Consider the following 16,046-nt stretch of genomic DNA (forward strand, 5'->3'; position numbering starts at 1 on the left):
TGTATGATCACACACCCAACACAGGAGTCCATTGTAGTGTTCTCCACAGCAGGAACCCCCCCCCATATAATATGTAAAACCAACAGTGCCAACCAAATAGCAGTGTACTATTACAACTGCTATCAAGGGAAGTATCCAGGAGACATGTGTAGTTAACACACAGCATTATACCCTTGCTGTACTCTACATCCTCTGTAAGTGTAACACAGCTGGAGATCACTGGCATGTCATCAGTACAGTTCTAAGAAAGGCCTACTGATTTAATCCCCATCCCCCCCTAAGTATTATTCAAACATATGCATCATGTTGCAAACAAAATGGTTACATACCTGATGGAGTACAATACTTCTCTGGAGTACTGTGTCAATGAGTTAACCATACAAACTAACTATCAGACACAATGGTTTCCTTAGCTAGAAGTTTGCCTTTTTAAGATGGTTCTCATTAGCAGATGATTGTCTCTGAACCAATCTGTGGTCCAGAAATGCTACATGCAGCCCATACAGCTGACTTGCAGTAAAATCAGCCAGTCCCATGCAACTACTCAACAAGATATAAGGCCTCAATGTGGATTCCATCCCCTTTCTCATATGTTGGGGTGGAAATTAATGGGGTAAAAATACTACATCAGCACAGAATAAATGTTTATAGCAGCTACTTTTTACATACAGATGTGTACGCTACAGGCTGAAGCAGCTGCTGCTGCAGGTAATAGGCATAGTTAGAGAGGCTGCAGAATGTGCAGGACAACACTTAATATTAACTGTGGGACCTGTGGCAGCCTTGGTGTATGGCCAGAGTCAGATTGAGGGAACCCATAACACTGGAAATTAAGGTATGTGTTTAAAGTAAATATGTTAGCCAAAGATATCATTAACAGTGTAAAAGGGAACATGCTTGGTGTGTCCTAGAACAAGGTAGGGAGTACATTAACCATTATGTCAACCATTTGGATAACTGTCAAGTTATGTGTTATGTCATGGTAGTTATCTGGAACATGTGTGCTGGCAACCTTTGCCTCTAGCACAACCTCTATATATGTATGTTACTTGTGCAGCTGTAGTTGTCTATAATATCACCAGCAAATGCTTGTGGGCTGCAGTCTGATATGAATGGGCCTCATCTGAATTACATACTTAAAAATCCTCTGGGAGTTCATACTAATATGTGACCTGACATTCTGTGCACTTTGTAGTATTGTAATAGGAATAGTTAAAATGTTGTCCTATCTGTAGGCCGTTGACTTCCATTATTTGGAAGCAGACATTCCATCTGTACTGCTTTGGGTGGATAAATAGGTGATGAGGCAGTCATACATATCAGAATTTATAATGGTGATGTGCATATACGTGTATTTTAAATGCTAGACACAGCTGTATTTGAACCCAGGACCACGTGGACCAAAAATGCATGTTTTCAAACCATTTAACAGATTACACTACAGAATCACTATTAGATAGCATCTATTTTTACATGTTATGGATATAATTGCACTTATCTGCTATTACATGTCTCACTTACAGCTATTATTATGTGTATGGCTTTATAGTGATGTATTTCTCTACTAGAGTCCCAGTTAAACTCCTATTTTTCATTAATCTTTTAGCAGATTTGCGTGATACTGCATGTGTGAACACACTTAATGCCAATAAAATGACAATTACTATGTTTTGCTTAAAACAGCTGTGCTAATTAACTAGCTGTGTGGTTTGGCAGTTTGATGCACTGCTTTTCAAGTGAAGTGATACTGGGTTTGAAATAGGGTTCAAGTGTACATAATTAGTATGCTTTCAAATGCATGTAGTAATACACCACCATTTAGCATAGTTTAGGAATGCTGCTCGTAGCACAGCATCACTTAAAATTTCTTTAAAGAAACAAAAATTGGGGAGATGGGACAGTGGTGAAATGGGGTGCAAGCAGGGGGAAAAACATAGTGAAAGGCAGGTAGGTATGTGCAGTAAGGGTGTAGGAAAGAACCATAGCTATCCATTTCTTCAGCGGCAACAACCGTGCACTTTAAAAGACTTTTATATGAATTTGGACAGTCACCCCCCCAGACAGAGGGGTGATGGCAACATAACTGCTTTGTCAAGCCAATTGGACCAAATTAAGTGCATTCAGTGGACACATTTGCAAAATGGAGAGTTATGTATGGGATGAGTTTTTTGGGCAGACAGGTGCACTTTTTTTAAGGAGAGAGTGGAATGTTGGGGAAGGGACAAAGGTATGTATGGGGAAGATAAGTTGGGAAGGTGAGGAAGCTTTTGCAGAAAGATAAGACAGACAATACAGCAGAAAGGGTTGGTGTGGGACACAAGGGGGTGAACACCTTGGCTGGGGAGGGTGCTGTGGAATCCCAGTTCCATGGATGTCAGAGATGGTAGCAGTGTGACTCAAGTCCTCACCCATGGAACTGTCATCACTGCACCTTCACTGCCCTTATGGAGGCAGTGGTCAACACCGGTGCCTGGGGTGCCAGATTCCCCACCAGGAAGGACAGCATGCTCTCCATCTGGTGTAGGCATGCACCAACAGTTTGGTGCACAAGCCTATGCACCATGCCTGGGAGTTGGTTTTTGGTGAAGAACGCACCATCTCCACCTCCATTCCCAGAAGGGGGACCACCCCCAGCCTGTGGGGCAAAACTACCCGATGATGCAGGTAGTGCAGGGGCAGCAAAGGGGGTGCCACCAGGCTGTGGCCCAGACATGCTGGGCCCAGTTGCCTCGGTTGGGGGAGCCAAAGTAGGTGGATCACTGGGAACCGGCCCACCTTGTAGTGCTGTTGTAAATGAGATATAAACATAGAGGAAAAATAAACATAACCCAAACAGATGTAATTAATAACATAATAGAAAACAATAAAGAGTAACGGAAACAAATTGAAAATAATATAATGAGAAACACAACAATAAATAATGTAAATGTATTTTTTTAACAGCAAAGCAATATTAAATTATACATAAGGCCAACATAACAGGTAATAACAAATAATATGATTATATCAAATGATAATAATAAACGCCATCAGCTGCACATCTGTGTACAGTGTGTATCATTTCAGTGGCACAGTGTCACACCTGCTCTTGTGTACAATTCTGGTGACCCATGGCATTAATGTTATGCACCAATTCTTCCCACAAGTCTGCATGCTCTTGTGTATTTGCTCTCCCTCTGGACAGCAGGACTTGGTAGTGTTGGCACAAAGCCTCAATGATGAGGTTGTTTTCTGCCTCAGTAAATGGTCCCCTGCAGTGTGCATACATGATTTCTCATGAAATACAAATAAATGAGAACACATGTCAGGATCACATAATTGGGAGTACAGTATGTAAAGATACGGTTCCACTTGAAAACATCGAAATTCTAAACCATTGGAATTCATATGGTCGAGACCATATCATCGAGTGTTTAGAACATCGATGTTGTCAAGGGGAAGAAAAAGGTAAGTAAAAAAGGGAAAAAGCTAGTGTTTCTACAGGGCATCAAGGTGCCCTGCCCACTGTGTCTGTGAATGCGCCATCTCTGTGATGGCACTGCAGACAGGGTACGGAAAATCTCCCATTTAGCACTTCTGCATACAGCGCTAAAATGCAGATTTCCCTTTACCCCACTGTAGTGCGATCTCAGAGTTTGGGTATTAAAGTTGGGGGTGGGGGGCATAGGGGGGGCGATTCCCTTTGGATCTTTGATGGTTTGAAACTCAATGTTCTGGTCTCAATGATCAGAATTTTGATGTTTCAAGCTTTCGATGCTTCAAAGTGGAACCAGAGATACAGCAATAAAGGAAGGCTATCAGTATTCACTGCTTGATTACACGTTTCATATTCAACAGCGTATCAGACATACAAAGGGTGTGGACACATCTAGGATAGTAGCAATTGCAACCTAGTCCTATTTGTGCCATGACAGATACTCATGTATGATCACACACCCAACACAGGAGTCCATTGTAGTGTTCTCCACAGCAGGAACCCCCCCCCATATAATATGTAAAACCAACAGTGCCAACCAAATAGCAGTGTACTATTACAACTGCTATCAAGGGAAGTATCCAGGAGACATGTGTAGTTAACACACAGCATTATACCCTTGCTGTACTCTACATCCTCTGTAAGTGTAACACAGCTGGAGATCACTGGCATGTCATCAGTACAGTTCTAAGAAAGGCCTACTGATTTAATCCCCATCCCCCCCTAAGTATTATTCAAACATATGCATCATGTTGCAAACAAAATGGTTACATACCTGATGGAGTACAATACTTCTCTGGAGTACTGTGTCAATGAGTTAACCATACAAACTAACTATCAGACACAATGGTTTCCTTAGCTAGAAGTTTGCCTTTTTAAGATGGTTCTCATTAGCAGATGATTGTCTCTGAACCAATCTGTGGTCCAGAAATGCTACATGCAGCCCATACAGCTGACTTGCAGTAAAATCAGCCAGTCCCATGCAACTACTCAACAAGATATAAGGCCTCAATGTGGATTCCATCCCCTTTCTCATATGTTGGGGTGGAAATTAATGGGGTAAAAATACTACATCAGCACAGAATAAATGTTTATAGCAGCTACTTTTTACATACAGATGTGTACGCTACAGGCTGAAGCAGCTGCTGCTGCAGGTAATAGGCATAGTTAGAGAGGCTGCAGAATGTGCAGGACAACACTTAATATTAACTGGGGGACCTGTGGCAGCCTTGGTGTATGGCCAGAGTCAGATTGAGGGAACCCATAACACTGGAAATTAAGGTATGTGTTTAAAGTAAATATGTTAGCCAAAGATATCATTAACAGTGTAAAAGGGAACATGCTTGGTGTGTCCTAGAACAAGGTAGGGAGTACATTAACCATTATGTCAACCATTTGGACAACTGTCAAGTTATGTGTTATGTCATGGTGGTTATCTGGAACATGTGTGCTGGCAACCTTTGCCTCTAGCACAACCTCTATATATGTATGTTACTTGTGCAGCTGTAGTTGTCTATAATATCACCAGCAAATGCTTGTGGGCTGCAGTCTGATATGAATGGGCCTCATCTGAATTACATACTTAAAAATCCTCTGGGAGTTCATACTAATATGTGACCTGACATTCTGTGCACTTTGTAGTATTGTAATAGGAATAGTTAAAATGTTGTCCTATCTGTAGGCCGTTGACTTCCATTATTTGGAAGCAGACATTCCATCTGTACTGCTTTGGGTGGATAAATAGGTGATGAGGCAGTCATACATATCAGAATTTATAATGGTGATGTGCATATACGTGTATTTTAAATGCTAGACACAGCTGTATTTGAACCCAGGACCACGTGGACCAAAAATGCATGTTTTCAAACCATTTAACAGATTACACTACAGAATCACTATTAGATAGCATCTATTTTTACATGTTATGGATATAATTGCACTTATCTGCTATTACATGTCTCACTTACATCTATTATTATGTGTATGGCTTTATAGTGATGTATTTCTCTACTAGAGTCCCAGTTAAACTCCTATTTTTCATTAATCTTTTAGCAGATTTGCGTGATACTGCATGTGTGAACACACTTAATGCCAATAAAATGACAATTACTATGTTTTGCTTAAAACAGCTGTGCTAATTAACTAGTTGTGTGATTTGGCAGTTTGATGCACTGCTTTTCAAGTGAAGTGATACTGGGTTTGAAATAGGGTTCAAGTGTACATAATTAGTATGCTTTCAAATGCATGTAGTAATACACCACCATTTAGCATAGTTTAGGAATGCTGCTCGTAGCACAGCATCACTTAAAATTTCTTTAAAGAAACAAAAATTGGGGAGATGGGACAGTGGTGAAATGTGGTGCAAGCAGGGGGAAAAACATAGTGAAAGGCAGGTAGGTATGTGCAGTAAGGGTGTAGGAAAGAACCATAGCTATCCATTTCTTCAGCGGCAACAACCGTGCACTTTAAAAGATTTTTATATGAATTTGGACAGTCACCCCCCCCAGACAGAGGGGTGATGGCAACATAACTGCTTTGTCAAGCCAATTGGACCAAATTAAGTGCATTCAGTGGACACATTTGCAAAATGGAGAGTTATGTATGGGATGAGTTTTTTGGGCAGACAGGTGCACTTTTTTTAAGGAGAGAGTGGAATGTTGGGGAAGGGACAAAGGTATGTATGGGGAAGATAAGTTGGGAAGGTGAGGAAGCTTTTGCAGAAAGATAAGACAGACAATACAGCAGAAAGGGTTGGTGTGGGACACAAGGGGGTGAACACCTTGGCTGGGGAGGGTGCTGTGGAATCCCAGTTCCATGGATGTCAGAGATGGTAGCAGTGTGACTCAAGTCCTCACCCATGGAACTGTCATCACTGCACCTTCACTGCCCTTATGGAGGCAGTGGTCAACACCGGTGCCTGGGGTGCCAGATTCCCCACCAGGAAGGACAGCATGCTCTCCATCTGGTGTAGGCATGCACCAACAGTTTGGTGCACAAGCCTATGCACCATGCCTGGGAGTTGGTTTTTGGTGAAGAACGCACCATCTCCACCTCCATTCCCAGAAGGGGGACCACCCCCAGCCTGTGGGGCAAAACTACCCGATGATGCAGGTAGTGCAGGGGCAGCAAAGGGGGTGCCACCAGGCTGTGGCCCAGACATGCTGGGCCCAGTTGCCTCGGTTGGGGGAGCCAAAGTAGGTGGATCACTGGGAACCGGCCCACCTTGTAGTGCTGTTGTAAATGAGATATAAACATAGAGGAAAAATAAACATAACCCAAACAGATGTAATTAATAACATAATAGAAAACAATAAAGAGTAACGGAAACAAATTGAAAATAATATAATGAGAAACACAACAATAAATAATGTAAATGTATTTTTTTAACAGCAAAGCAATATTAAATTATACATAAGGCCAACATAACAGGTAATAACAAATAATATGATTATATCAAATGATAATAATAAACATATTGATTAAATAAATAAAAGAAGAGAAGATGGGTGAGAGAAAAAAGAAGAACATTAGTAACTTCACAGATAATATAACTAAATAGACTACAATTACATACTTCTAAATATGTGAGATTTCACTTGTGAGACCACTGACTGCTATACCGTTTATTATTTGAAATATTACCCTGTTCCTTACACACACACAATAGTACAGATGATAATGCATACAGTAAGCCTTCAATGTTGCTAATATTGTATATATGATGTTCCACGTACATACCTCTCAACCTCATAGCGTGGGACATTATGGGCCAAGCCATACATAATGGTAGTACAAAGGCACAACGACAGGGAACATTCTTGCATAGTGTGCTCATACAATAGTAGCAAGGTGTTCTGATAACACATTTGCCATTAAATTGCATTTTGAGTGATGTCATATATCTCCAAATCAGAAGACCAGACATATGGGGCAATATTCAGTACAGTCTGTAAAAATCATGACAGTTGAGAGAGGTATGTTTGTGCGCACTAATTACACTTGACAGCTGGACATTTCGCAGTTGACTGGTGTTGGATTAGAACCCACAAGCAGTGACTACAGGAATACTGAACATTTTATTTGAAAAAAAAACAATTATCAGAGCACCATCTCCTTTTACACTTTATTGATTTATGTTTTATTTTTCAAATCTTGCATTTACACACATGCATAGATATGTAGGAATTATGTTAGCTTACGCATTTGCCTATTTGTATATTGACTGCAACCCAGAGCATATATCAGACAAAATGAGCAGAACATTACACTGACTCTTAATCTGGGTATTGCACAGCATTTACTTCTGACATACTAAAACAGTATTGTGTACTGCACATTTCTCAGTTGGTGATGTCAGATTAGAATCCGCTAGCAGTGACTACAAGAATACTGAACATTGTATTTGAAAAAATAAATTATCACAACACCGTCTCCTTTTACGTTTTATTGATTCATGTTGTTTCAAATTTTGCATTTACACACATGCATAGCTTTGTAGGAGTTCTGTTAACTTACACGTTTACTCTAATCATTTATTGACTGCAACCTACAGCATCTTTCAGACAAAATGAACAGAACACAACACTGACTCTTAATCTGGGGTTGTTTGTTTGTGTCTTTCGGCTTTTCCCGGTTAGGGGTCGCCACAGCGGAACTCCGGTCCGCTAATGATTGGCAGTAGATTTTTACGTGCTGGCTTGCCGGGCCTAATGCACAAGCTTCACCAAAGGAATGCCCATTCACGCATGTCGCCACACAAAAGACGCTCTAACTGAGAATCGAACGGGCAACGTCTTAACTGTGAGACGACAATGCTACCGCAGCACCACCACCGACTCTTAATCTGGGTATTGTGCAGCATTTATTTATGATATAGGTAAAATATTATTGACTACTGAACATTTCTGAGTTGGGTGGTGTCAGATTAGAACCCACAACCAGTGACTACAGGAATACTGAACATAATCTCCTTTTACACTTTATTGATTCATGTTGTTTCAAATCTTGCATTTACACACACATGGATAACTGTCTGGGACTTCTGTTAACTTACACTTTTACCCTGTTCATTTATTGAGTGCAATCTACAGGATATTTCAGATAATGAGCAGACCACAGCATTGACTCTTAAGCTGGGTAGACCACAACATTAGCTAATGGCTGGAAGCTATGCTACACAGTACTGCATGCTTACTTGCTTTAAGTTGCTTTACCAGTTCAGATATGCACTGACACATTAATAAAAATCTATGATGTCCTAGGTATTTCATACATGACTGTTAATACTGCAATATCTGTATTTACTTTATGTTACTATTAAGTTATGCATTAAGTTATTACTTTATTGATTTTCTTACTTACCACGTGCTTGCCTCATCCTGGACAAATGCCTTGCATGGGACTGGACATTGCAAGCCCTCTCTTCTGCAGCTGTGGTAAGAGAAAGAAACCATTATGCATACCAGTTTTGCACAGATTTAGCTTGTATATTTATAAATTACTAGAAAACATACTTACATATCTGTCGGGTGTGCCCATCCCTTGCTTCGTGGATCCAGGTATCCAAGGTTCCCCTCCTCCTATGATACAGGTCATTATAATGGTGATGACACTGCTCACTAGTTCAGGGGATACCAGTTGCACTGGTTAGGTCCCTGACCAAACTATCCCAGGCCTCAGACTTACACTCTGAGCCCTGGTAGTTGCCCTGCAGCAGCTGGAGTCTGTAGCACTCTACCAAGAGTCCAATGAAAACCCTGGACTCCTGCACACCTCACCTTTGTGCCCTAAAGCACACTCCTTGCCACATGACAGCAGCCATACTCACAGTCAAGGTCAAGCTATAAGGAATAATGTGAAATTCCCACCTATTGCCCTTTAAATAGGCTGCATTCCTGCCCTTGCATGTCATATTGTAACTTTCAAAAACATGCCACATTGCTTAGCATCGCGCAAACTTGCACAGCTTATGGTTAACCGAAGCTTAGAAATGCACAAACAGGAAAAGACCGCTGACCATGTTTAAGTGATTGAGCACATTTTCTAAATGTAACAGTTATTTAATTTAAAGTCAAATGATGTTTCAGTCACCTGACATAGTTTCACAGCACTATATGTAAAACGTATCACTGCCAGGAACTCAAACCTCAGACCTACTACACTGTAGGTCATGACTCCACCTCTCTAGCCACTGGGATAGTGAAGGGAACTTCTGTATCTTCAGATATATTGCGAAGGTGCCTGTAAGCATAGTGCAGCTTCCCTGTGTGGGTTTGCATGCTGCTAAGCACTGCAGAACTACAACAATTGAATGCATACCATTTCTATTTTTAGCTGTTTAGCGGATGTCTAATGCATAAGTACACTGTGGTATGCATAACTAAATAATACGGTGCATCATGCAAACAAGCACATAAAAATACAAAAAAATTGAAATTGAATGAATCCGGTTTCTATTTTTTAGATGTCTAGAAGATATCTAATGCATGAGTGTGCAGTGCTAAGCCTAGCCAAATAACGTGGCATCTCTCAAACAAGCACATAAAAATTAAAAAAAAATTATAATTGAATGAAGTCGTTTTTTATTTTTAGATGTCTAGCTGATGTCTGATGTATAGGTGCGCAAAGCTGAGCATAGCTAAATAACGTGCCACACTGTGCAAACAAGCACATAAATATAAAAAACTAAAATAAATCCAATTTAATTAAATAAAATGTCTTGTAGAGCTTTTGATCAAGGTTAACGGGCCAAAGGTATGTGGCTGTCTTATAAGGATTCAATATCCATGTTGCTGTGACCTCCCTTACATGCACATCATAGATGAGAGAACCGTGACCTTGTACATGGACACATTTCGTGTAAGCTCTACATGGAGCCTACACAGACTTTATTGAATCCTGGGGATAGTTTGACACTTCAGGTAACATATTAAACACTCTCCCTTTCCTAGGAAACGTAGAAGGAAAAAAGACTAAAATCAAAATATCTCTAAAACTCACTAATCATCAACATAACGTTCATTATTTCATCCACAAAAACATAAAAAAGTAATTACAGTTTCTGAAATAGAACATAAAAGAACACGTACACATGTATCTCTTTCTTTTGTAAACTGCACACGGGATGCACAGAAGATGTTTAAATAACCAGTTTATGTGGCTATGATCAAATATTTGATTGTAAACCTCTGTGTTTTGCAATGGGATGAAATGTAAAGAACGTTGTGGACTGGCTCTGTTGAGCATACATTTCGCAAATTAAACTTTAATTAGTTAAGCACGACAGGAAACAAGCAAATTAATAAACGTTTTCCCAGAGTATCCTTTGTGTGGAAAAATATCAATATTAGACTTCCATTTGTTAATGTTCAGCAGAACTGCAGCTGATAATGCTTTCATTTATGTAACCCCCAGTGCAAAGTGCCCAGTGCCCTGCATCCTGATAACGGTATTTCTATACAGACACTTTATACGGTTCTGTTTGTAATACCTTTGCTCTAGTTTCTTATTGCAGCCATCCTTGAACACTGTTATTTTGAAAACACTTTGTATTTCCTAAACACTCAAACTAAACCACCTTTTAAATTACTTAAGATGTGAACAGGTAATAATATCAGTTTAGAGCTTAAAGAGCGAAAACTATGTCGGAAGTGACGTTTCAAATAAGGCGTGGCATGATTTTCCAGTCCTTAGCATGTACTGTGTGGTTGCTAGAGGACTGGGTGCTGTCCAGGACTGTCACCAGCTTGTATCATCTGAAACTCAGCTCGGATAGGAGGCTTATATAGCCAGGCAAAAGCAGTATGCCACTACATTTGAACTGCCGATATGTTACCGCTGAACAGTTGTCCGGCTTTGATAAGTACCAGGTACAATAAAGGATTGCATTAATTTAGGTAGTCATTGTAAAGGTGTTCTGATTATTTCTAGAACCTGCAACACTGCGTCGGTATGCTCCTGTGTTAGAGTGCACGTTATTATCTGAAGCTTAGATATCCAGGTTGTGCTTGTGAAGTTAAGATTTTGTAGTTTAGCTGTGCAGCTAACGGTAAATGCAGTTAAACATTCAAAACTTTCTATTTTCTATGGTAAGTGGTGATCTTCTGTATTATTAGGCAAAACATACAGCTATACTCAACAGTTTCCGTAGTGTAGTGGTTATCACGTTCGCCTAACACGCGAAAGGTCCCCGGTTCGAAACCGGGCGGAAACATTTTTTTTTCTTTTTGCGAAATTTTTTTATGTCATTTATTAGTCACATTTGTACATATTTTCCTTATGTATCATTCTATACTTCCGTACATAACTATTTATTGTGATTACACGTTCTTTAACCCCTGAAGATGGAAAATTTATAAGTTTGCAACCTGGAAAACTTATAAGTTTGCAACCCCTCAACTGTCCAGATTTGTGTCTCATATTTTTGGTCTGCTCCTCGTAAAATGTGTAGTTTTCTGACAAACCAGTGATGATTGAATTCACTGCGGCAGGAAACATTTTTCATTTCTGCTATTTTTTTTAATGTCATTTATTAGGCAGATATATACATGTTTTCCGTTAGGTATTTTTCTGTACTTCCATACATGCATGTTTATTGCGATTACACGTTCTTTAAAACCTGAAGATAGAAAATATTGTATTAGTTTGCAATCTCAGTTGTCTAGATTTGTGCCTCATATTTTTGGTCTGTTCCTCATTCAGAAAATGCGTGGTAGCAATCTTTTATTCTTGCAGCTTTTTAAGTTCATAGCAACAATATTTTAAAATGTCTCAGTTTTTGTGCCTTTGTCCACCATTATTTTTGGTTTTGTCCAGATCTCTTGTGCCAAGAAGTTGAAGAGTTGTAGTTTGCAAATACAGTTGTAAAAGTCAGATTTCTGCTGATTTTTTCAGATAGTGGTACACCTCTCAACTTCTTATAGGTTCATAGGTAATGGTACACCTCTCAACTTCTTATAGGTTCATAGGTTAGTACTAGGCTTTCACGCGCCAGGGTCTTTATAAGCCTGAACGTGCAACCCAACCCAGTTTTTTCTTTGAGTACATTGGATGCCTATATAGTAGGGGGGTATGTGACTAAGGAGGTAGCTAAGGGTTTTGTGGGGGGTATGGTAGTCTGGAATTAGTTAACATACTGTCAGCCTCTGTCCATCAGAGACATGGGGTTCATAACAGAGGTGAATTTATGATTTCTCATCCAATGATCAGGGTTTCACTTGAAAATGGTCCGGGATGAACTCCACTTCACCTGAATAGGGAGCAGGTTCCATAGTGCAGGGATCTTTACAGACACATATATGTCTCTCCAACTTGGTTGTCTCATGTCCATTTTTTCCTAGGCTATCCAGAAATCAGACTGATTGACTGGTAGTCCAAAAAACACTGTACAACTCCAATATTCTGTTTCCAAAAACAAGAAGACTGTCAGTGTTTGTTAAATCATCAGATTCACTATGGTTTTCTTAAAAAAAGCATCAATTGCACAATGTGATTGTGTAGCAAACGAGAAAAAGAGAATATTCCTCCTCCTGGTGTGCCTATGATGTCATGAAATGGGTGGAAAGTGGCCGGAGAGCGGGGAGGAGATGGGTGTGGTTATGGGAGGGGTGAAGGGTGTGGCTTTGGCCCAGTTTCGACCACAATGAAAGGTGGCAACCCTGTTTCCAACACTTTTTATTTATGTTGCCGGCAAAGTTCAGGTCCTTGGATCTGGTGGTCCTGATGCTGTTTGTTTTTGTGGATGTGCAAGAAGTCCATTACAGCTGGGGCTGAGAATGCCTTACATGCCAGGTAAAAATCACCCACCAGTAACCTGCAGAAGACTAAGTAAACAGAGAGAGGTTCTTAAGGTGAGCTGTGTAGGATAGAATATTCACACCCTGGATTTTCCTGCTGAGAAACCTTTGAGGGTGTTTCAGATGTTGGAGGTGTCTGGTTAAGTACGTGCCTAAGGGGGCATTGTACTCGATGATAGGTCTGATAAAAGCTGAGTAGAATGATACTTTTACGTCCTTGGACCTGGATGCCATACCCTTGCTTATGAGTTGGGTGACATAGAATGATTTTCTTACTATTTTGGCTACATGTTAGTCTAAGGACAAATTACTATCAACATATGCTCCCAAATCCATAAGTACTGGGTTAACTCTTAGGGGATATTTTATCAATGAAATAATTAGCTTGGGTGGATGATTTCCCAAAGTGCACTATAATGCATTTCTTCTCAATGAGTTTTAATCTGTGGCACTGGACCAATTGTGACGCCCCAACACTGGCCCAGCAATCAAGGAGCCTCAGTCCTCATCACTGTCACCAGAGAGGGACATACATTGGGAGGCTGACAAGTACACACACAGTATTTCCAGATGCAGCTCACTGCATCAAGTGCAATTTCCATTAAGAGCACACAGAGACCACAGTCATTCTGGGGCTGGTTTCTCCCTCTTTCTCCAGATCCCCAATAAGACTCTCCAGTGACACAGCTATAGAGTTGAGATCTCAGCTGAGTGGCCAAGCCAAGACCTTCAGCACCCTCCTTGACCAATCAGTACTTTGTGTCCCTGCCCAAGTAGCTGACACACACATTCCTTGAGTTTTGATTTGTATACAAACACACACACCTGGGAAAGGTATGCCTTCTTTTGCCCAGACTTCAGCCATGTCCTTATCGGCTACTTTAAGCCCCTTAACAAAGAGTGCCCAATTTACTGTTTAATGTTACTATTAATCCTAATAATAGTTTGACCAAGAGCAAGGCTATTAGGAGTGGCTCACAGTGTCACCAAATAAATATGCAAGTACTTTCAGAACTTAAATGTGTCTCACAAATATCAGCCACAATTAAAGGTTTAAATATATTTAATTATAAATAATAAAAGAACAAGAACATACTCAGTATATAATCACAGTTACATCAGAGTTCAAAATCACAGGAAATACTTAAAACAGCATTGCAGGACAGTCTCAAATAAATAAAGAAAACATCTTAGCTATACTATATTTCTGTCTGGATCCAGAAGAATTACTGTACCCTGGTTAACTTATTTACAGAGCAAGCAGGCAGATGTGGTGAGTAGATGTTCTTGTCAGGTCAAAGACAAAATACAAAATGCTCAATCTCTCTCTCTGTCTCTCTCTTTCTCTCTCTCTCTCTGTCTCAGAGAGTTCTTAAATTAATATCTCAAATATTACTGCTGGGATACTTGCACAAGAGCCAGGTACAGATTCTTAGTTTTAGCACTTGAATTTGCTTATTCGTGTTCAGCACTTGTTCAGAACTTGTTGTTCGCATTAAATACAAATTACTACAGCACTCAGCCTTCCTCTTTACCTAGAGGAAAACAGTTTTTGTACTTACTTTCCTCACTTGCTTAGAGAAAAACAGCTCCTATACTCACTTTTCTCACTTGTCTAGAGGAAAGTAGTTTTTTATTCAGGCATGTCCAAGGGTCAGCTCACAGTGTTCTCTCCTGTTTATCTGATGAATCTGGGCATCTTGGGGCAATGTTGCAATTGCCTCATGTACACAGACAACCCTCTCCTCCTACCACCCAACACCACAACCTGTGAGAGATGCACTTATCTAGCCAAATTGGAGGTGAAGCTCTCTCCAACCAAGACTGAACTTGACAGTCAAGAGGAGAAGGTAAACACTTTCACCACACCACACTCATCACCTCATCACATAGTCCCACTAAACCTACACCACCAAAATCCACACATAGAAACACAAAAACATTCACAGAGGCTCTCAATAATAATCTGCTCAAGCAACAGAGACCTCCAAAGCAGAAACGCAAGCAACCTCCACCCCCCAACACAACCCAAATGACACATAGCCCATAAACTCAGTGTGCAAAAAAAAACACAGCCCATAAGGCAAAACAACGTACCCAACACACTTGTCATAGGTGACTTTATAGTCAGGCACACTGATGTCCCACTCACCAGGCTAAACAAGGAGAAGGTTACTGTCAGCTGCCTGTTGGGTGCCAGGATCTGCCACATAACTCACGCTCTCAGGTCAGTCCACAATAAGTACAAATATGACTCTGTCATTGTCCATGTTGTGTGAGCGACCCGAGACGAACCTCCCTGGACTACATGAAAAGAGACATGGAATAGCTCTCCAGTCTTGTAGCCCAGGCAGGTATGACCCTAGCCCTGAGTAGCATCCTGCCGTCACCCAGAATGATACCGCAATACAAGGACAAAATGATTGACTTCGACAATTGGCTAATCTTCTGATGTCATTCTAAGGGGATCCAGTATCTGCCTGCCTGGGATGACATGGTTGACAGACCACGATGCTTTGCCAGAGACAGCCTGCACATGTCACCCCTGGGATTCCGGATACTGGCTAATGGTCTTGCTGCCCCTATAGTGCCCTTTTTAGGCAAGGTTTGAATGACAAATTCACCATCATAACAGCAATAGGCAAGCAAAACCTGAGGGTAATGCTACTCAATGTTAGAAGTCTAAATCTCAAAATTCACTCACTCGAGGCACTCCTTAAAATGGAGAACATCGATATCTGTGCAGTGACTGAGACCTGGTTCAAGGCTCTGGAGAG

At 40.6% G+C, this 16,046-nt stretch overlaps 1 protein-coding gene and 1 non-coding gene across 2 annotated transcripts in view; both read left to right on the top strand.

The window, feature by feature from the left end:
* Positions 1-11,186: 11,186 nt before the first annotated feature.
* The window catches only part of LOC122798020 (ethanolaminephosphotransferase 1-like), a 1,115,305-nt gene continuing 1,110,445 nt past the window's right edge, over positions 11,187-16,046 (top strand). The window contains exon 1 of the mRNA XM_044066615.1: positions 11,187-11,343. Coding sequence (XP_043922550.1) covers positions 11,278-11,343 — 66 coding nt within the window. The 5' untranslated portion in view covers positions 11,187-11,277. The remainder of the gene's footprint in view (positions 11,344-16,046) is intronic.
* On the top strand, positions 11,615-11,687 carry TRNAV-AAC. Its single transcript has one exon. It is a non-coding gene; the product is annotated as a tRNA-Val (tRNA).

The sequence above is a fragment of the Protopterus annectens genome, chromosome 3.part1 (genome assembly GCF_019279795.1).
Source record: "Protopterus annectens isolate FY-2018-M chromosome 3.part1, PAN1.0, whole genome shotgun sequence".
Taxonomy (NCBI): domain Eukaryota; kingdom Metazoa; phylum Chordata; order Ceratodontiformes; family Protopteridae; genus Protopterus; species Protopterus annectens.